At 43.0% G+C, this 23,157-nt stretch overlaps 1 protein-coding gene across 3 annotated transcripts in view; it reads left to right on the forward strand.

Annotated features, from left to right (window-relative positions):
- TBP (TATA-box binding protein) overlaps nt 1-23,157 on the forward strand; it is a 187,926-nt gene that overhangs the window by 11,820 nt on the left and 152,949 nt on the right. For 2 of the 3 annotated variants that reach the window (XM_069235022.1, XM_069235023.1), the window contains exon 2: nt 17,769-18,023. In XM_069235022.1, the coding sequence (XP_069091123.1) occupies nt 17,973-18,023 (51 nt within the window). In that variant the 5' untranslated portion in view covers nt 17,769-17,972. The remainder of the gene's footprint in view (nt 1-17,768; nt 18,024-23,157) is intronic. The other variant, XM_069235024.1, reaches the window with a different exon arrangement.

Below are 23,157 nucleotides of genomic sequence, written 5' to 3' on the forward strand. Positions count from 1 at the left end.
TAATATTCCTGTCCTTTATAACAGCTTTATGCTTCCGCCTTACAGTTGCAGGTGCAACCAAGGATCCCTCAACATACGATGGAGGGGAGCTCTCGGGAAGAGACATTGTAGAAAGCCCTCAAGAATGATTGCCAGCTCAAGGTCTAGCTGCAGGCACATTAGTAGCAGTGGGCAAACCCCGCCCCCCAAGCATTTGCACACACACACTTCTGTGCCAGAACCCCTGTTAATTGGTTCATTAACAGCTGCACCAAACTCTTGACTTCATCCAGCTTCTGAAAGATAGAGGCCAAATCGGATTCCCCACAAGACAGAGGGAGTCTACCCATATTCGGAGACAGTTTGGCCACAATGATATCATCAACACAGACTTCAGGTTGTAGATGTGTAACACAATCATGGGGCCTCCCCTTCTCCGCCAGAGGCCCATTCTGGTTCTAACACGGAATATTTGGAATCACCAGGACTTCAGGGCTGAGTGGTACATAGGGGACCTCTTTCCCTGCAGGAAAACAGTCTGTGTCACAGAATGCAACGTCCAAGTCATTGCGCAGAGTGGAAGTCAATGCAGTAGATGAATTGAGTCTAGGAACTTGGGGTGCCATGTTTAAACCTATCTCCACAGCGGAGTTGTGTGGCTGCATCTTTCTCTTAAATATATCTGTAATTATTTTAGCAGAAGTACCACATTTTATAGGTGGTAAGTTAGAGTTATTGCTCAGAATAGCTTCCACCACTTCAAAGAGGATATCAATCTCTCCTAAGGGATTATCTGTTTGTTTGTCTGACCTTCCCTTTTTTTTTTTTTTTTTTTTGTAAAGTTTTTGTAATTTTTTTTTTTTTTTTTTTAGTTTTTTGTCCCACTGGAGTGGACAGGGACATTCACTGCTTTATGCTTCCCCATCTCTAGCAACAGATGATATAAGTAGACCAATAAATAAAACTCGTGATCACTTCCAGAAAAAAGTGGAAAAACTTACTTCACAGAGGTCAGAGGGGTGCACCCAGCCCGGCCACTATTGGGCAAAGACGGGCCCATCTTGGCCTGGGCGCATGCCTGGCCACGTCCTGCGCTGCGTGGATGCAATAGCGCTTATAAGCGCAGGATTGAAGCAAGACGGCCTGGGGGATGTGGTCCCTCCCCAGGCAAGTGGTGACTGCAGAGTCCCAGGAGCAGTCAGCACATCCCCCGCTTAATATCAAATGGGTCCATACACTTCCCATCCCTACCATAGTGGACCAGTGCTTTCGCTTCTGAATAGAGTTGCCGACTAAAAGTAACAGTATCTTCACCTATACCCATCTCAGACATAAGTGCCCAAAGCTTAGAGTGCGTGACACAGTGAGAAGCTGCTAAGTCCATAAAAGCCATCAACAGAGTACCATTATTATCAACAGTGTATTAGATATAATCAAACTGTGATCTATCGTGCCTATTCCCTTCTTGAACCCATATTGTGTATCTACAAGTATGTGATCGCTGTTTTCCCACTCCTCTAACCTGTGGAGGAAGATTTGTTCCATTATTTTGGCTGTAGAGCCCAGAAAAGATACAGGCCTGTAATTAATTGGGAGGGTCCTATCTCCCTTTTTATGAATGGGAACAATAACAGACTATTTCCAGGAGCGGGATGGGCCAACCTTTGCAAACGCATTCAAAACGTTAGTTAATTATGGGCTCCACAAATCCTAACAGTCCAGATAAAGGTCCACCAGGACCCTATCTGGGTCCGGGGCCTTCCCTCTGCAGCTCCCCCTGAGTACCGTCATTACCTACCCAGGTTAAAACACCAGAGGTGTTAACACACCCAGGTTAATCGTAACCCCTCTGCAGCTCCCTGCTTACATGAATATATATTAGAGAAGTGTTTAGTCCTTTGTACCTCCTACACAAACACTTCCGTAGAGTAGTCAGACCATTCTTTAAAGTACAAGGAATTCAGAACCCTCCAAAAGGCGGCACTATCCTTGGTTTGACTCCCCACCCTGCGATCCTCCCATGCCTTGACCCTGATCTCTCTAACCTGCTCTCCCCTTGCTTTCCTTTATTTGGCCCTGGCCTTCTTAATCAGGTCTCTGTCCCTCGGCTCAGCTTGTAAAACAGTATGAAGTTCAGCAAAGGCTTTGGAACATGCTGAGTTAAACCATCCCGTAGGGTGCCAGTTCGTTGAGTCAGTTACTGTTGTCATTTGTTAATTGAATCTGTAATGTCCCTAAAGGCCTCCTTAATCACACTGGGACCTGCTTCCATGTCAAGGCATAAGGAGAAAGCTTGTTGTTTGTCACGTAGTAAGGAGGGCATAAAGATGACCATATCCACCTTGGCCCACTTAACGGTAAATCAGTTTTTCCCACTAAATATTGGACGGTACCCTACCTAAGTACGGGGCTTCTTTGCTCCCGTCCCTTTCACACTGCAACAGGGGATTGCATGACACCAGTGAATTTAACCTGAAATCTCCCCAATAAGGCTGCTATCAACTCTGAACTGAAAATGTGATAAATAGTGGAAGGACTAATCCTGCCTCAAAAGGTTGGTGTCTTTTAAGGTTGTATTTTACAGCGAAACGGTTGAGGGCATTACCGTACTCATGCCTGAAACATCCAATAAAATACACTGGAAAAAAGGGGACTCATTAAAATACACAGTAACTCTCCCCTAAAAGGACTTTGAAATAAACGAAACCACCCCTCCCCCCCTCCTTGGCCCTGCCTGCCTTAGAGGGTCTTGCAAGTAAAAAATATGTCCGATACCCATCCTTGCCACACATATCAGTTGCCTACGTCTCCTAAAGGCAGATAATTTGGTTCCTCACCCCGAACTCGGACCACTCGGGTCGGACAACTTCTTACTTAGCCCTGTGATATTCCATGAAAGAACCCAGGCATTTAGATTAAAAGTTGTTTATATACAAGAAAGGCACACAGAAGTTAGAAGGAAAACGGAGGTGCATAAAAAAAGTAACAGAAGTGAAACTCTGATACTCAATAGTAGCATTGGTTGAGCATTCCCAGGCACTTCGGGAAGGAGGTAACTGTAGGCTGAACACAGGCTCATAGCTCAAAAAGACATTCAGCAGTCCCAATAAGTGATTATTCAGTCAAATACTTGGTTCTAGGTAACAAATAGTATTTATATACAAACACAAAGTATAATAAGGCACACAATAAATAGTACATAGAAATGTCATACGGCGTGCATTCTAGCATCGCCTGGGTCAGCTCTCAAGTCCCACTTCCTGTTCCATTGAACATGGTAATTACCTGTTTATGTGTGGTGACATCTAAGATGGGCCCGCTAGTGAGTTCAAGTCTTATAAGTTCTACGATGGTTTTGCAGAAGCTAAAATGTCACCATGCCACAGGGCACCCGTTGGAGCAAGTTTGCCTGGAGACCTTGAACTCCTTCTTACCTGCTCTTGCTGGAGTGGCAGTTCAGAGTTCTTGAGCCTGTGTCTGTGGCCCTGCAGTGAGCAGACAGCTGGATGCTGCAGTCAAGGCTGTGTGCATCAAAAGCACTGTTCCGGTCAGCAGTAAGTCTATCTCTGGGTCCAGCAGCAAATCTTTGGGGGCTCCTAGGTTTGCTTAGTTAACTCATGGCTTACTCCACAGGTCACAGCCAGCTCCTTCATGGCTGCACGCTGCTGAAGAGCGATGGCCCTTTCACTTCACCACGGCTTCCATCTGGCATACAGGGTTTGCGGACTACACTAGCAAAGCTACGACCTTCTTAAGGTCATGGAGCTGCACAGGGTGACAGCCCCACTCTTTCTTCAGCACAGCATTAAGGATGACCACTTATTCCGCATTGTGGCCCCCTGTCATACGAGTGTTACAGACTATGCACGTGGGCAGGCAGCTGGATGGGTGCGACAGTCCCGCAGGCAGCCCAATTTGTAGGGTGGTCCTGACAGACAAAAATCTCACACTGTGCTCCTGGCATCCACTTGGCAGAATCCCCACTGACCTTGCTCCCTCCAGGCCACCTCCTTCTCCTTGCAGTGTTGACTGGTCTTAGGTCAAGGCAAGGTCCTGTGTTCTTGATTCTCCTGGGTGATGTCCACTCGCTGAGAATGGGAGACTGGCCGACCCATAGTTTCCAGTCTTGGTCTCACAGTAGATAGAACTTGCCAGAGCTTCTCCATGCTGATGTACAGATTCAGTTTGACAATCTTGGGTTGTGGTGGTGTAAGGGTAGGGGTAGTGCACTCTACTATCTCCACACATTTCTCCCAATAGGCCCTGGAGCCCACAAAAGAGCAACCCCAGGCCCTCATACACTGTACTACTTAACAACAGCTACACATCCCTTAGCACTGCATGCAAACATATATGCATCCCTCTGTATTCTGCACCACTCTAGGGCCCACTCATAAACCAGCGAAATGCACACTAACCCGCACACACTGTCTCCATATACTGTAGGTCTTATAGTTGCACACATATACCAGTGGAGTGCTTTTCTCATTTACTGTAGTGTCTAAAGGTTCACTCAGATACCAGTGCAGTGCACTCACAGACAAACCCTCTACCCCAAGTACTGTAGCACACACAGCCTCATGTACATGCCAGCGGAGTGCACTCGCACATGCTATCCCCACATCTTCCCTGAAGTAGGCCATGGATGAGCTGAGCACACAGCAATGAAATGTCTGAGTGGACCAGTAGGCACCACTCTCATGACACTGGTCAGAAGGACTGGACTTATTACTTGATCCCTTACTATAAAGTCTGTATGCTACCACTTCACTTCTGCAGCTCAGCTCCCGTTGAGGATGGTAGCCAACCCACCAATATGAGGGTTCTGAATAGTGTGCCTCGCCCGTTCTAACCGGACCACAAGCCATGAGACAGGCCTATGTCATGGGGCATGTGCATGATCTTGACCAGACCACGTTACCAACAATTGATATATTACCACAGCTGGGGCACCCGGGTAGGGGTTCACATCTGTTACCATGCAAGGGGCTTTTCTATCGCAACAGAAGTCAATGATTGAGTAGCTGCAGCCACAAGGTGGGAATATTTGATAAAACAAGGAAGAGCCAAGATTTGCAATATTTGTTTTAATTTTTATAAAGCCCATTCCTCGCCTAATTCTCAACAGAAGTAAATGTATCCTAGTATTCAGCACATAAGGCAATGAGAAATTGTTTAAACTATAAATAACATATGACGTAGCTAAGACAAATGCCTTTTAGAGAACCAATTGCTTATGCTTTGATGTAAAGTCATAAGTGTCGGGGTAATTTTGAAGGATGGCAAAATATAATTCTAAGGCCTAGTAACAGATATATAAGATACCAAGTTGAAAGAATTTTAAGCATGAGGGTGTTGATGGTATCTTTTTTAACCTATAAAGATAATAAAATAAAGTGCCTATGTAGGATTGATGGCAGCGTTATCCTCAAGAATATATGAGGTAATGTGCCCCCAGCAGGATCAAATTATCAGTAGAATAAGTAGCATAGTTGGTTAATTAACGCTTCTTGAGTCTGATAATAGATGCAACCAGCCATCTCTAACAAATAGCTTGTGAGCTGCTGGTAGCTCTCCTATGTGTAGTCCAACCTTGTAAACTAGAAGTTTTTGCTTGGTTGAATTAATATATGTATTCCAAAAGAGACCCATTACTAATTACTTGTTACAAATATTATTTCCTTGATGCCAGAGGCATTGCAGCTATTTCTGTCATGTATTAACAATGTAGAAGCAGTCCAAATTGATAAAGACTTTTTCGCATTATGAATGGCAACCTTCTCTGATGTACTGAGGTGATCACTGTGGGTAATCTTGTGTGGAGTAGCTACTAGTGTAATCTTGACTGATAATGACACTGTTACCAACCTAAAAATATTAGTAGCTTGGTATGGTTTTCATTGAACATAAGTCGTCTTATTACAGAAAAGGCTGGTGACACCTAGTTACAACTCATGAAGGTTTATTCAGTTGTTCAAAAAATTTAAAATATTAATTGGCAAATAGGGAATTAGCGTACAGTCTCATTAAATGAAGAAATCAGTAACCAAAATATAGTCTAGAATTAAGCTAATAGATGTCAAAGAAGAAACTTTATTTCGGCTACAAGAGCCATAAAAGCGCATAGCAGCAATAAATACAAATAAATACACAAGGTAATAAATATAATGATACATATAATGATAAAAAAATGGAATAAAGATAAAATACACTCACACAGAGCGATGGGACAGTCTTGTTGGAATCATTAGACAGATAAGAATTTCCTTCTGACAAACCAGCTAGCTCTGAGGAACTTGGCAACGGCGATCACTAGCGTTGGCCTAGTGTCTGATATGAGGATTCGCAGGGCGATTTCAGAGCTGGGGACTCCCAGCAGTCTGCATGCCGGGGCCAGCCATTTCCTACATGAGGCGGTGTATGCGGGGCAGGCATAAAGGACATGAGGGAGATTCTCGACAGGGGCTTTGCAGGCTGGACAGGCGGTTGATTCTTTGTGTGACCAGCAGCTGGTGAAAAGTCTTAATGGTAGCATTCCAGTGCGGAGCTGAAAGTACAATTTCCTTTCCATTGGGACTGTGATTATGTCCCAAAAAGCCTCATACTTGCATGTCTCATTTAGATTAACAAAATCAGAAGATAATATAGTGTGAAGTGCGGCCCCTATATCTTCGTGATCTGCCATTTGCCAATATAGTTTCTTTAGTTCGCTTTTCGAGGGAAAGACTGAGGTGGTTGGTGAATTTCAGAGTTCACTGAGCCCGAGTGAGTAAAGTAACCCCTTGATGTATCGTAGCCAGTGGATTCTGTGAAGATGATCAGCTTTTAAAATAACCTGCAGGGCTTCAGTATAGGTTTCAAGGTCTGGGGTAGTCCAGAGACGCCACCAATGCAGCGGAGAGCGTAGGTGGGCTTTATGACCGATGCGTTTCATGGCAAGATCCTTAAAAAGGGGGAACAGTGGAGTGCTTGGCAGAAGGGACACAAGGTTTCTCAGGAATTTGTTCTCAGTGATGGTTATGTCTTGGATTTTGGCATAACCCCATAGTTCAGCCCCGTAAAGTGCTGAGGTCACAGCCTGGGCTTCGTATATATCTGTATTGCTGGGCGAATTGGTTTTGTGTATGAGAGGTGGAAGTTTTTTGATAGTGCCCCTGTTGTTTGCTTTAGTTTTAAGGATTGCTTTCCTATGTGTGATTTCCAAGACATGTTTTCAGTCAATGTTATACCCAGGTAGCTGAAAATGCCCACCTTCTCAAGTGTGGTGCCCTCTAGTGTAAACTTCCCTCTAAAGGATCTATGGGGATTAAGGGTCATTAGTTTTGTTTTAGAGGCATTGATTTCAAGTCCCCGCGTTGAGCAGAATTTCTCAAAGCACGTGAGGAGTTTCCTTAGTCCGCTAGGGGTCTTGGATATCAGGACAGTATCACCTGCAAAGAGCAAGACAGGGATTTTTTGTGTGCCAAGTGATGGTGCGTCAGCCTCCACTCAAAGCAGGGAAGTGACGATTTCATTGATATACAGAGAGAAGAGGGTTGGGGCAAGGACATACCCTTGCCGCACACCCCTGGATACCTGGATTCTATCAGTTAGTTGCCCCTTGTTGTCCTCGTGGAGCCGTATCAATATTGCTAAGATATGCTCCGGGAATCCCATTCGGGAGAGAGTGTCCCATAGTTTGTTGCGAGGTACTAGGTCAAAAGCAGACTTTAGATCCACAAAAGCAATGTCAAGGCTCCCTTTACCAATGAGAACTGTTTTCCAGTATAAAAATAGGAACCTGAGGGCTTAATCAGTGGTAGATATTTTCTTCCGGAAACCGGCTTGGAGGGGACTAAGGATATCATTTTCAGTCATCCAGTCTTCTATCTTTCCCAAGAGGCAGTGGCAGAAGACCTTTTGCACACAGTCAATTAGACTAATTGGTCTGTAGTTGCAGGGGAGTGATCTGTCGCCCTTTTTAAAGATTGGGATAACAATAGCCCCTTTCCAGGACTCAGGGATAGGCGCCCCAGATGCTATTGCGTTCACTATGATGGTGAGGAATCTTGACCAGGATGCTATGTCGGTTGAGAACAGGTCTGCTGGGACACCATCCGAGCCAGGGGCCCTGCCACGTTTTATGGTGCCTAGGGAATAAGTTATGGTGCTTTGAGAGAACAGCTGGGGTACTTCATTGTGGGTGCTATAGAAGTATTTAGGCAGGGGTCCATGCAGACAGGAGTGGGGCTATCATGGTCATGGGAGTACAGCTTGCTAAAATGATCTACCCAGTATTTCGGGGCGATGTTGGTTGTAATGTCCAATCCACTGCTTTCTGGGCCTCGCGTTGCCAGGGACCAGAACAGACTACAGTTCCTCTCGCACACAGCGTCACTAAGTGCTGTCCACCACTTATCGTCTTGGTCACGCTTGGCTTTGTGTATGGCTGACTTGTAGGACTTTCTAGCTAGGCGGACGGCATCCTTAGATTTAATAGCTAGGATTGAGTGCTTATTTAGGGACCGACACATTTTATTGAACCAGCGGTGCCTACCTATGGGTCTCTTGCCATCATGGGCTGTGGATACTGAGAAGTGGGCTGCGATATCCCTGAAGCATGAGGTGTGGATTAAGCTTATTTCCTTATAGGGGATTGCGGGACCCACCTCTAGGTTCATTAATGTAGTCTTTAGGGTTTTATTGGCTGCGTTGATGAGTGCGGGCCGAGCCGCAACCTTGTCCCACTTTAAGTGTTGTTTGTCGTTAATCAGGCTAATACCCTCTGGTGCTGCTACTGAGGAGTTAATCATGGGCAAGAGGTTGTCCAAGGCTAACGTGTGAACAGAGAGAGGATTATGATCACTTTCAGTTCTTTCAACGATCGTCGTATCGATGACTAGGGGCCATAATCTTATGTCAAATATACAGTAGTCAATTCTGCTGGTGTGGTTGGTTTTGTTGAATGTGTGATGGCCTTTGGCATCTAATTTGGTTCTGCCATTTAATGCCCTGAGCCCGAATTCCATGGTCAGTGACTTAACTTGGACTACGACCTGCGTCCATCTTTTAATGGGTGGAATGGACAGGGCGGGGATAGACCAAGCTTGATCCTCCTCGTCTGTGGACCTGTGATCATCCCAGTCTAGAGGTTTGAGCGTGACATTGAGGTCACCTGCCACGATGGTTTTATGATGGCTGGGGCAGTTTTGCAAAAGGGCTGCCAGGACACAAAGGGTTTTGGAGACTTGACCCCCTTTCCCCCCCCCCCCCCCCGCCCGCCCCGACCCCTCTGGTGTAGATATTGAAAAAGTTCACAACAGTGTCAGGCCCGAATGATAGGCGGATACCTAACAGGTCGGGAGAATCGGTGGGTAGCTGTAATATGACAGTTAAGTGATGTTCTGATCCAAATAGTCAAGCCCCCTGAAGGCCTGCCTCTAGTACTGGGCACGGCAGGGATGTAGAAGTTTGAATAGCCTGTTAGAAAAAGTGGATTGGTTGACCATGTCTCTTGAAGAAGACATATGTCATGTTCATCAATAAAAGAGGTGAAGGATGGAAGAGGGAGAATAGATTTCAAACCTGCCACGTTCCATGAGACAAGTCGTACCCCAGTGAGTGGTTGAACTATCCTGTCTAGTTGCCTGGTATTTACGTGATTAGCTGCCAGAGATTGATTTGGCAGGTATGGTTGAGTGGCAAGAAGCAGATCAATGCCAATGTTGGTCAGTGAGACCTGGGGTGAGTGGTGATGTTCCTCTAGTGGAGCTGACCTGGCCCTGGTGAAGGAAGTGCTTGCAGGCTTGGCTATCGGTTCTTGATTTGGTGGGCAATATTCCTGCAAGATGAAAGGTGCAGTATTGTCATATTTGCACACTAAACTGTCAAAGGTCTTGGGGAATATGTGATGAATGAGAGAGAGAATACTTGCACTGGCAGTGTTAGGGATTGCAGCAGGCCTGGGGGTGATTGATATTAGTTAGTTGCGTGGTTTATCAGCGTAGATTTTAGATGAAGCTTTCAGTCAATCGTTCTCGCCAAGGGTAGATACATTTTTTGCTGGGCAGTAGCTCGGGCAATCCCCGTAGTGTGTAGGCGGCCTAGGGTATTTGAACTGGATGCGCGAATGTGCTGGTGGGCTTGTTCTAGCATCCAGGGCCACCACATTGTCCACCATGGTCCAGTCCTTGAGTGTCAGTTTTAAAATGTCAGTGTGTTCCCGGGTATGGCCATCTTGCTACATTGATTATGTCCCTGCGTATTACAGAGCGACAGCCTCTTACATGGCGTATCCAATGGATTGCCTTGTTTTTAAGAGTCTGCCCCTTCCTTATGTGTCGATGTGTTTAACTTGGGAACGTTGACCATTAGAACTACATTGGTCTCCATCAGGTAATCAATGGCAGGCTGTGCAGAGTATCTTGGGGCAGTATTGCTCATGAGTTTGGGGACTTTGTGATGGTCGTCTACTGTTTTCCCTGCGCCTAAACTGTTGTGCGAAGGAGGGTGGATTAAGTTCTTGGTCTTAGCACCGACTGGGAGGAGGGCATCACAGCTGGGTGCTGAAAGAATGGACAGATTCGTCATGGTGCCTGGTAGGGTTGGGCTTTGGGTAAGGTTCATGGTGGCCGTGCCATCTGCAAGAGTTAACTGTTTTACTATTGCAATTAAGGAGTTAACCATGAGCTTAAGTTCTAGTACTTCCTTTGTTAAATCTTGTATGCATTGAGTGTGCTGTGGGTTTATGTGGGCTGAGTGTGTGCTTGCGGCTGCTAGCCCATCCACCCTGATACCTGGGTCGATGTCATCCTGTGATTCTAGGGCGTTAATTAAAGGATTAAAGCGGTTGCTGCACTGGATGAAATCGTTGGAGCCCAGTGGTAGCTACTGCACTAGAGATGGAGCAGTGTGGGTGATAACATTCCTGCCCTCACCCTGCCCTGTAGTGGCTGTGTCTTGTTGCCCACATTCCACAAAAATCTCAGAAATTTTCTTTGGGCCAGCCCTCCTATTGGTTGGGGAGTGCTCCCCCACAGTGCCGTTAGAATTATTTCCCTGAGGAGTAGTTAAAATTCCCTTGCATTCACCCAAAAGAGTCAATTCTGTCCATAACGCAGTTACTATCTGCATGCTTGTGTCTTTTTCGCTTAGCTTTTAGCACAGCCCCTGCCCCAGCCTCTATTGATTTCCTTTTACCCATCTGGGACGGTTATTGGTGATAAAATGTTCTACAGAGTATCAGTGTAATGAAGCAACATACGGGATGCCTCAGTGTTGGCAAATAGTGCATAGAACTAAGATCAGTGATGCCTACTTGAATGGTCAAATGTTAGGGGGGTGACCCAGACCAGCCTCTTCCGGGCTCGCCTTTGCCAGGGCACGGCCTTCAAGCGTCCCACTCAGCGAAGTGCCCCCACGCGCTTTTTCGCGCTCGGTGTCAAGTGGGTGCAGGTGCTTGTGAAAAAGGCCGCCTCCTGAGGCCTCAAATCAGCTTGGGATATGTAGTCCCTCTGGAGTCTTTAGCGCGTCCAGCGCAGCGAAGTGCCCCAACGCGCTTTATAACGCTCGTTGGTGTCAAGTGGGTGCAGGTACAGGTGAAAATGGCTGCCTCCTGGGGCCTCAAAGCAGCTTGGGATATGTAGTCCCTCTCGAGTCTTTAGCACGTCCCGAATATATGTTGGTTGTAATGTTCAGAACAGCCCCTTAGCTGCCATTAAAGGTCCATTCCAGGTAATTGTGCTCCTTTTGATATTACTCTAATAGTGAATAATACCTGTCCTCCTGCTTGCTTTTCCACCACTGCCCCACACCCAAGCTCCTTGAACAGAAACCTTTAAAAGGACACTTTTGTGACTGCACATGTGGCCATTTGCCATCTAGTCCTAAATATACATTGCAGCGACTAATACTGCTACCTAGCAGTTGATGTGTCCAGGGTTACAGTAGCCAGAATTTTATCAGAATTTTATCAGCAAAGCGAGTATTTTTCTTTGAGAAAGGGTGGTAACACTAGCACTGTGTATTTATTCAATTAACTAGTAGGTTCTACCACTCTGTGGGTATCCACCATCCACATGCTTTACTGTCACGTGATTTCTTCCTAGTGTGCCCACAGCCAAAGGTAAACAGAGTTCCCAAACCGAATTCAGTGTCTGGAGATGAGGAAGCGAAAACAGGCGAGTGTCCCGAGGTGAGGAAAAGGAGGCGGCGTCGGAGGCACTGGACGCTGTCCTTAGAGTCCCAGTCCCATCCCCCTTGTCCCACTTGAAGTCTGTGGCTGTCAGCTGGTTCCTGTCGATCCCCTGGACCCTCCCCGCCTGGTCCGTGGTGGAAGCGAAGCGGAGGTCTCGCTTCACAGCAGCAACACAGGTGTTCTGAAGCTGCTGCAGCCTCACGGGCCCAAACTTGAACTCAGCGCCTGCAGTTAACTTCCGGGTAAGGGGGCTTCACCCAGCTAATAGATGTAGCAAGAGATCTGTCAAATTGGAGTCGGCTCTCACAGAATTAGGAAAGCAACTCTGGCTCACCTACAAAATGAGACCTTTATCATAGGAATATTCACAGCGAAATCGTACCGGGTAAGACGTACAGTTTTTCAGCTGTTATCCAAACCTCATTGTGACCTTTTGTACAACCTGCTGTTTCCCACCATTTCTTTTCATCTTCTAGTGCCTCTTCCCGAAGATCACTCAGTGTGAAGTGGAGTTAATAAGTAACAATTTACGCTGTCATTTTCAGCTCTACATTGCTTTTGTTTTTTAATTGATTGTGACAGATTCAAAAGCTGTTTTTTTTTTTTTTTTTTTTTTTTTTTTTTTTTTTTTGCGACCTCATCCATATATTGATTGTCTGAGGTTATCATTCCATTTCCACTTTTGTGAGCAGCACTCTTAAACACTAACATTTCTTTAGGTTGCTACAGTGCTTCCTTCAGATCCAAACTGTATGCAATTCTGGATTGTGGTACTAGAAATTGTCATAAAACCCCTTTGTGACCACAGTTGCCTAAAATCTGAAATCGTGGACCACTCCAAAGCCATGCTCGATGGCAGTGTAGATTGAGTGTTACAATCTATCAGCTAAATAGTATGCTCTTGTGAAAGCAATTCATTCTGCCTTGTGTGCTGAATTTACATTACAAAGGGATGATGCTTCCATGATATTGGATATGGCGCAAACTGCTTATGCTGCCTTCAGTGTTCCTTGATGCTTCCTTAAATAAGAGCCATCTACTAGCAGAATCAAATCAGCCAGTTCAGGTTTTATATCCTCTATGTCTGGTCTTGGTTTGGTGCACAATTTAATCACATCATTAGTCGTGACCACAATCCTCATCATTAGCTATATTTGCAGTTGGCAAAAGTGTTGCAGGGTTTAGGGTATTGCATTCTCTGGTTGATATATTCTCAGCCACTAGGATCACTTGTTCATACTTAGTCAATTGGCTGTTTGTCAAATGCTGAGATTGGGTACAAGTCTGCAAAATGTCAACTGAATGAGAGAGCAACACCAAAAGTGTAAAAACCATCACAATCTCTTTGCTGAATTACAAGACAAACCACTGCTTCGATTTCAGACTACCAGGAAGTGCTGCAGTTACTGAATGTAACTTGGTAAAAAGTAGGCCATAGGCCTCTTTATTTTACCATGTTTCTATATAAGCACTGAGAATGCTCACCCTTCCCTTTTTAAGGCAGAACAACTAAAAATCGTTTTCCCAGTTAGGCATTCCTAGAGCGAGTGTGATATTGAATTTGTCTGGGTTCGATGAAGGCATTTGTCATCAAACAACATCAGCTCACTTACATTGCTATAAGTCAGCCTCAGTAAAGGGTTTAAAATCAGGGCAAAGTTTGGAATCCCCTGTCCATAGTAGCCAACCTTTCCTAAAATATCCTCACTCGTCTTGGAGGACTCATTGTCAGAATGTAGAAATGCAGTCTTGAGATAGTTTCCTTGCCCTTTCTCAATAAGATGCCCGGAATGGATAACCTCTTTCCTGACCTGTATCAATTAAAAATGACACAAGGTAGCCATTCACTTCCCCACCTGTATACGGGCCTCTCTGATCGACCTTGAGGACTGCACCAAGCATGCAATCCTCCTCCCACATCAGGCACAGTCACTGACTTATTCGGTCCAGTAGGAATTCCAAAATTCATTGTAACCCTAAGGAAGTCCTTGTTAATTAACAAAGGACTTTGTGAAAAACTAGAATTCTTTTGGAAATTAGGCGTTTTGTTTTGAATATTTTGCTGCATCACCGAACCTACAGGCATATTTATATTGATTTGCTTTGAATTTTCATTCTCTGTATAGAAACTAGTTGGACTGGGACTATTGATTGTAACCATCAGCTCTGTGCCATTTGATTTACATTTGCTGCATCTTGGTAGAAAAATAATTTTGAACTAGATGTGAATCCTGTCTACGTTCCTGCTTTCCGTGTCCAAGACACCCACAATTGGTACAGGGAATACTTTTTTCAGCGTGTTTATGTTTGCATTATTCCCATCTGAATAATTAACACACCTTCTACTTTGTGGAACAACATTCCCAACTTGCGCATATTGCACATTATTTCCCTGCTCACTTAACCAACCTGCTCCTTACATGCCAGCCTTTACACTGGAATTCACATTATCACCACCTCCTGTTTAATCTATTGTCGGTTGCTTTGCTGGCATTCTCCACCAAACCTATTAACACAATCTTTGATCATCTGTTAAGATAAAGCCCATGCGGAGATTCTGAGTGTTATCCTCAAGAATGTATGAGGTAATATGACCCTAACAAGATCAAAATCAAAGTAGTAAATAAATATCATAGTTGGGTAAGCCTTCTACCTAGCTCCATCTCCTAAATGAATAATTAGTCCCCTTTTGCCCTAATGTCTTTGGATGTTACAGTACAAATACAGTTACACAGAAAACAATGCCAGACATGAAATGTAGGCCTACTCGGTTTCAGGCAGGAAGAATGGAAGAACCTTGAACAGTTACATTTGAGAGGAAAGCTTCTCCCAAGTTACACCGACATCAAAACATTTCATTTGAACACATTTGAATATGTGAAAAGCGAGCGAGAGAGTATATAAAAATATAGTCATGCTTAGAATTCAAAAATGAGTCTGGCTTAGTTTGGGCCTGCTGTGGCCAACCTTAGGAAAACACAGCTCTTTAAAGTGTAGTAGAATCGTTTTTGATGCAAATCATCCATGTCGCTATGCAAAAGGTATTAACCAGACACATCTCTTACAAGAGCTTTCAGTTTGGAAGACTGCCGTACTTCATGGTATACAGACCTTAGGAGGTTTGAATCTTTGCAGCAAGCTGGTATAGTTGGTGCAAGATGAGGCTTAGTAGGTAAGACTAGGCAGCCTAATTTGCATGCAGGCTTCAATGAGCGACCTGTGTAAAGATGGGAGTTGCATGCTTAAACCTTTGCTACCCAAGATGAGCCTGACAACAGATTGTAGAACTGTGCTCAAACCGGAGCAAGAACTGAAATTAAGCAAGTTTGTCTTTCTTTTCGCTGTGTGCTTACAGTTTTGGTTAAGTAGCAAGCTAGACACCCATAGTTTAAGTTAACCAACAAAGGGATAGGTAACTTTTAAGGTAAGAGTAACAAGACAATACTTGATATGGAGATTCAGTTACTGGTAGAGAAGCGAAGGTGCCCTATTTGGCTTGGACTAAATTGTAGGCTTTTCGACTCATCCAAGCTCATTTGCAGATAGAACACTCCACAGGCTGAACATCTGCTATAGATATATATATATTTTTTTAACATCACTTTTTATTGCGTTTGACTGAATCATTGCCATTGAAGTTGCAGTCAATGCAAATGTTTTTTTTTGTTTTACAAAGAACAAACAGTGGTCAAGCATTGATTCCCTTTCCCCTCCCCATTTGTACCCCATACTGATGGTTCTCTCTAAATCAGAGCGGTGTGACAGCTCCAGGATCAGAGGTTCTGACCCCGAAGTCCCTGATTTCTTCATCCAGCAGTCTGATTACAGAGCCTTTTGGTACCAGGGAAATCCCCTGGCAGTCTGCCCATGCCTGCCAGATTTGGTATATTTTCTGGGGCATCCCCAGGCTATATATACTGTATTCTCAATTCCCGTGCATTGGTCCTGGCCATCGTTCCATTCATCAAGAGGATGTAGCGTCTTCATCTTCGCGTTCTGTCTCTTAGCAAAGGTCTGTATGATGCTCCATTTACAAATAGTTGAAAGGAATATCCTTCCTTCTGACCAGTATTAGAATAAAACCACAAAGGTTTATTAAATATTTAGGGACATTACAGAAAGCAAATAAGTGGCAAAGTCACGTATTCATTCCTCTAAAAGCATGAGGCACGGAATAAAATGCAATTCATAAAATGGCAGAACAGATAATAATGCAGGTCCGTAAATAGATCATGAATCGAGGATTGGACCTACAGTATCATCTTGTAGAGATTAGGGGAAAGTGAGCCCAACACCTTCTGGGTGAAGCTCATTTATTGGGTAACCTACAACAGAACCCACACATTAGGTGTGAACGTGCAAAGACCCATATTTCCCACCCAATCATATTACAGAACGAACGATAGTTTGAAATCATATTGTCTACACCGCCCACAGTCTTTCACAGTACAATTCCTGTACCTGGAGCTCCTGCAACACCTAATGTTTAGTGAGTGTTGTTGCAATCTAGGTCAAGTTCTTATGAGAATTACATTGTGGTCTCAGTAGGTGAGGCCTTGAGAAACCACCCGCTTTGCTAACACAGCACGAGAGAATGACATCTTATTCAAGACATTGTGTACAAAATATATACGCTACTACACTGTATTAAATGTGAGGAAAAGGAATGAATGACGCCTGCTTGCAAGAATAGGATGCTGACAGGCAGCAGCAATCATTTTGAAATCGAGGTCTACATTATGCATATTAAAATCAACACACCTTCGTAAAATCTCAAATTCCTTATGTTAATCCCTTTTTGTTAGTATAAATATGCATCTGTATTAAAGCAATAATGTTTCAGAGTTATGTGAGAGGATCGGTATGAATCCCGAGATACGCCGTAATTTTTTTAATTTCTGTAACTGTCACAACTGTACACTCCATTACATTAAAACGTTTCTGTTGCTGGAGTGGCAATTTCTTTTGATTAATGAACAAATTAGAACATGTCACCTTTCGAGGTTTTCATTTAAAGCATAACGGTTTAGTATCCATAAGGTATAACGTCAAACGCATCATATTTTAAAAAAAAAATATAGAAAACATTGTTTTTTAAACATGTGAATATGGTAGTAACTCTGCAGTAAAATAGTTTAAGTTGAAAACAAAGAAAAAAAATCTTATTTTTACGTACTCATGCACACAATTTTTGAACCGGCTTCAAAACATCCAGAATGAAAATAAACGGGTATATTTAGGGAATGGGTCAAATGGAAAGGGCTCTGCCCGCTTTTCTCTTTTCCTAGTAGTTGTACGTTTTAGGGCAGATTCGCAAAAACATATAAAGGAGTGCTACTTTGCAGTGCATTTATCAGTACAGAGTGAGCCCCAACATGATTTAATATTTGTACGTAAGATAGCTATCTATACATGTACCTGAAGCATTGTTTGATGTTGTGGAAATATTGCTGTTATCCAGAAAGTCGAAGTGTTTACCACATTTTAGTTGTGAATCCATTTTGAGGATATTTTCAAATTTATGTATCGGAGGTTGAAAAATATCATTGATTTGTTTCAGTTGTGTTGTGCCTTGAAGACCTTATTAGAATAAACTTTTTTTTTTCCCCTTTAGGTTTTAATTATAAATTGGTGCCAAAAATATACACACTTTTTATTACATCAATGTTTAGCCCGAATGTTTGATGCGGACTGATGTGACCAGACTAATGGCGGAGATGCTTTATTGGAATGTATAGACGCCAGCACTGCTGCACATCCGTGGTACAGTTACTGGAAATCGTGGTAGTCTCTCTGCGTGGGAGGTAACAACAAAAGCATGGATCAGAACAACAGCTTGCCGCCTTACCAAGGCTTGGCATCCCCACAGGTATGGAAATGCGTTTTGGCATCATGTTTTTCAGTGGGACCTATGGCTCTTTTGTTTGAGACATGAATGACAATATTCGTGTTATTGTGAAGACATCCTGGAAAATTTGACATTGTTTGAGTGTGAGGAACAAATCAAATCTCCTTTGCTAACTTATAACAAATGTGCCTTGTGTGCTGTACCCTTAGTTGAATCTTGGCTTTTCACAGGGTACGGTATTGAGATTTATGAACATTTGTTTGTTTCTTCTTTTTAAAATATTCCCTAGAACTCAAATGGTTTCAGGTTATATCTTGTTCGTTGTCCATTCTTTAGATTTAGTGCAGAGCACCTTAACATTGACAGTTCAAATCCTGGATTACGTTGAACTCTTAAGTTGCTGAAGCTTTTCCAACCCAAGTACACCATATTTTGGCTGTTTGGGGTACTTTGCGCTTCTGCTCCCATAACATTTGTCCACATAAGGTATCCACGCCAAATTTGCATCCCTTTCTTTTTTTCCACCAACATCATGGGGACTCTAAAGGTACCATAGGTCTGTGGATCCCCATTGAGGGGACCTAGAAAAGTGCCAAAATATAGCAAATTTGGAATGATTTTCTCACCTTTTTTGGGGAAAGAAGGTGTCTGTGTTTTTTTTTTTTTCTTCTCTTTTTCAAAAATGTTATTAACGCGAACGGTTTGCTGTTCTAAAACCACAATCTTTCCTAGCTTTCAGGAATAAGAGCTGTATCATTTTTCGAACAGGTAGCCCAGTTTCTTAATTTTTGTACTTTAAATGTACTTCCAGTTTGTGGTGGGGAAAAAGGTGCAGAATCTGTTTCTAATGCCGGAATGCTATACATTTCTGAAAAGTAGACGACATTCTGAATTTAGCAATGGGTGATCTGTATACACCTCAAGATTTTCTCAAAGAAACTAACTGTTGAAATAAAACAAATGTGAAAATTGAGTAAGAAAAACTGCCATTTGTGACATTTTCAGCTGTAACTTCTTGTCACAATGGCTGATTCACAAAAGCAATACACTGGTGCGCCCGCTAGAACCTTCTGGGTGTGGGGACATATAGGATTTGTAGGTTGTCCAAGAACCCGAGCTACCCAGATGGAGGTATTTAGCAACACCTTACAATTATATTTCATTGTATACCAAGTATAAAGCAATTCATATGGTAACATATAACAAGTGAAAAATGGGTATGAATGAAACCTATCTATTTCTGAAATGTACATCAGACGCTGGGTTTAGGAGTAGTGGTTACCTGTACATCTCTGAATTTGTGGGTGCCCATACCAGCATGGGATTTAGAGGGCATTTTGCAAAATGTCTTCTTTCTTATGCTCTGGTTTACATTTGGAAGGCTCAAATGCAGAGAGTTCCAAATGGTCATAAATGTTATGCTGTTTTGTGTTCCGAAGGGTCTCCCGATTGAAGTGGTACCCCACTTGTGTGGCTGCGGCTAGTATCTGTGACACAGTACACCCCAAAAACGTGTCCTGAAGGCATCATATTTTACCCAGCAGAATCCATTAGTTATTTTTAATATTTTAAAAATATGGGTAGTGACCGATCCGTTCCTGTCATGGGCATTAGGCCCAGCCGCACAAGTGGGGTAGTGTTTTTATTGGGAGAAGTGGAATAATGCTGGATGTTGGGGGAATAGCGATTCTCCAAATTAAATGACAAGAGAACCTGAATTTCAGTAAGACACAGAGGCTAACATTATGCATTATTCCTTTAATGCACTGAACACAGCACTCGAAAGTATAAACATCATAAAAGAAATATTCTAGAACAGAACATGCATCACAAAATAATAAGACCATGTTAACAACAATCTGCCTCTTTTTAAATGTCAGTCCCAGTCAGATCCATCACAGTCGGACAGAGGCAAGGAAACTCTTGAAATTAAACTTCCCAAATAATAATCTTCTTATGCCAGTTAACCATTATGAATCTTCTTATTCAAATTAATGGTTATTCTCTGGAAGAGAGAAAACATTGCTAAAGTATCCAATAGGGTAGGAATATTAAAAAAACAAGGCAGTAATAAGCTAACAATAAACTTAAAACTCAAGCTCTAAAACACAGAATAAAGAAAGTGCAATCATTAAACATGTTATTTATTTGTTTATATTTTTAATTTTTTTATGCATATGCTTAAACTATGTCTTCTCCTCGAGGGTTGGGATAATGTTAGCCTCCGTGTCTTTAATGAAAATCAGATTCTCTTATTTAATTTTGAGAATCCCTATTTCATTACAAGGCTGGAGGCTCCCATCATGTATGTCGGTAGCCCCTCAGCATCACATCTGACACATGCTCAATTGGTTTTCAATAAACTTAGCATATATTAAAGCATTAGAGCAGTCTACAGCTCTTAAAATATACTCTAGCCTACCATCTTCAAAAAATAATTTTGCTAGCCATTGCATCCCTCCTAGAATGAGGCTAAGAATCTCTGTAAGTCAATGCTGGCTGATTGCCTAGACCATTTCACCCATCTAGCAGTAGTTGCTGTGGTAACTGCTTTAAAAGGCTTGACAAAGGAGATTAAGAACTGGTCTTTACCGTGAAGATGACATTTGCCCATTCTGTTATTGTATTCCTTCATGCAATCCACTTCACATAGCATTTTGCAGTAGTCAAATCTTGGATGAAAAATGGAATTAGATATAGTTTTAGTTCTTCTTGTAATCTCAAAGGTAGCTCCAAAATTGTCATAAACTCTGTTACTTACCTCCAAAGTTTTGACGTCGTGCACTCTTCTACACGAAATTCAACAAAGTAGAGAGGCTAGCTTCATGGAAAGACTTGTTAAATCCAGAAATATGAAGCCAGGACCTAGGTTAACATCCCATAGAATATCATACCTAGGTTTAGGGGCGGAATCTTCTCAACCTGATGCTTTTAAGCACTTTACAAACTAAGACATTTTTACCAACCGTTTTGCCACTGACCAAACTATGACCCATAGAAATTGCAGACCTATAACAATTTAGTGTTCGGTACCCAAAGCCTCTATCAAACTGCTTTACGAGGAAGTTAACTACCTCCACTATAGATGCTTCCACAGGATCCAGATCCCTCTCCAAGCACCAGCAAACCTATAATTTCCATATCCTTCTGTATCTATGTGGGGTACCTGAAGCCCAGGTTTCCTACTGGAGCTATTCAGTTCTTCCCATAAGGCCTGACATTTCTCTAGAGCTCCTGACTCTCTCCTAGCAAGAAGGTTCAAAGTCCCATTCAGCTCCAGAGGGTGTTCCTGTCCATCTGCATTTAGTAAAAGGCCTATCTCTCCAGGAAGCAAAAAGGGTATGTCACAAGCTAGTTCCAGAGTCATTGGAAACCATGATTGAGAAACCCAAAATGAATGTATTAAAGCAAGTGAACTCACCTTCTGAAGAACTCTCAGAATCGTGGCAAACAGAGGAAACACATGTGCTTTGGTTCCTTTCTGGATCTGAAGAAAAATATTCACTGCTAGAGCACCCAGGTCTGGTATACAACTGAAGTAACTTCAGCTGGTTGGTCAGTCTGCTCGCGAAACTGTCTGTGCGAAGGACCCCAAAACTTGTTCAGTTTACAATCTCTGAAATCTCGTAAAAATCTTGGATTCCAATCCACAGTAACAGTTGCCTTTCCAGCCAAATAGTCTGCTCTCAGGCTGATCTTGTGTTCCAAACAAAATAACCTAACTTTGAAAGGTCCAGGGACCTTGTACCTCAGAGCAATTTATATACGCCACGTCACAAACATTGTCCATTTTAAAACAATACCGCCCGGCTTTGCAAACAATTCTTAAAACTCATTAGGGCATAGAGTCCTGCGGTCAATTCTAAATAATTTATATGATATATTTTTTTTCTGCCTGAAACCATAAGCCACCATTCTCTTAAAGACCAAAATGTGCACTCCAGCAGCTAAACTGGCATTCAATTCCAAAATTGTCTGGAGAACAACCGAAGTTTGCCCTGCCATTCCATGCATCTAGATTCTCCAACCACCAAGACAATTCTTCTCTTGCTTTAGTGTCCAACAATCTTGTCTCTATATCAAAGGCTTTTCCCCTTCATCCTCTGTTAAGCCCGATAGTGTAACGAGCGCCTGAAAAATTGCCTGAATGGATGATAAGAAGCCAATAGTCTGACAAGTTCCCTCAATGTCAAAAATTGTCCTTTGAGGACATAACGTGTCTCTTTCTGGATTGTGGTAATCTTTTTTAGGGGTAATAACAGAAGCAAGTTCACAGTATCTCTTGTGAAGTCCAAGAACTCTAGAGACCTGGATGGGGTAAGAACAGATTTCTCCTTGTTTACAATAAAGCCCAAGCTCTCCGAAAGAGACTTGACCATCCCTGGATCCTTCAAGGTTATGAGACATAATGAGTAAGTGGTCCAAATAAACAATCATTTGAACCCGTCTTTCCCTGATGTAAGAAGCTACAGCCCTCATAATCTTTGTGAAGCGCCACAGTGCTGATGAACGACCATACGGTAGAGCCTGAAATTGCTAAAGCCGACCTTGCTAGGTGAATTGAAGGTAGGGTTGGTTAACACTGCCCATGGAAATGGTGAAATAGTCATCTTTTGAGATCTAACTTTACTAACCGATCTCCTTTTTACAACATGTCTTTTAGAAGATGGATCCCCTCTTTATTGAAATGCCTAAACCACAAATCTGTTCAGTTCTCTCAAATTTATCACGTGTCCACCCCCATTTACCCTTTTTGTTTTTTTTTCCACCAGGAAGAGAGTGCCTACACAAACCATGCTGTCCAGAGGGGCTTGAAGGATGGCACCTGTCTGCAGCAGTGTTTTTACCTCTTCTACTATCTGTAGCTGGGCCCATTTCTTATGGGAGGGTACCAGAAAAGGTTCCTGCCAAAAATTCATCCTGAAGTCAGATGATTTCTAAAACTCAGGGATCTTGTATAATAGATTCCCACTTTCGGAAAAAACGTTTGAGGTGACCTTGCACTTTTGCTGGGGAACATAATGAGGAGAAAATACGGTATTCACCATGGAATCCTGTTTTGCCTTATACTGGTTCTCTAACCCCACTTCCTCGCGCACCCCCTCTCTGGGGTTAGAAGTTTGATAGAAAATCTGGCTCTGTAACAACCTCTCGG

The sequence above is a fragment of the Pleurodeles waltl genome, chromosome 5, assembly GCF_031143425.1.
Source record: "Pleurodeles waltl isolate 20211129_DDA chromosome 5, aPleWal1.hap1.20221129, whole genome shotgun sequence".
NCBI lineage: Eukaryota > Metazoa > Chordata > Amphibia > Caudata > Salamandridae > Pleurodeles > Pleurodeles waltl.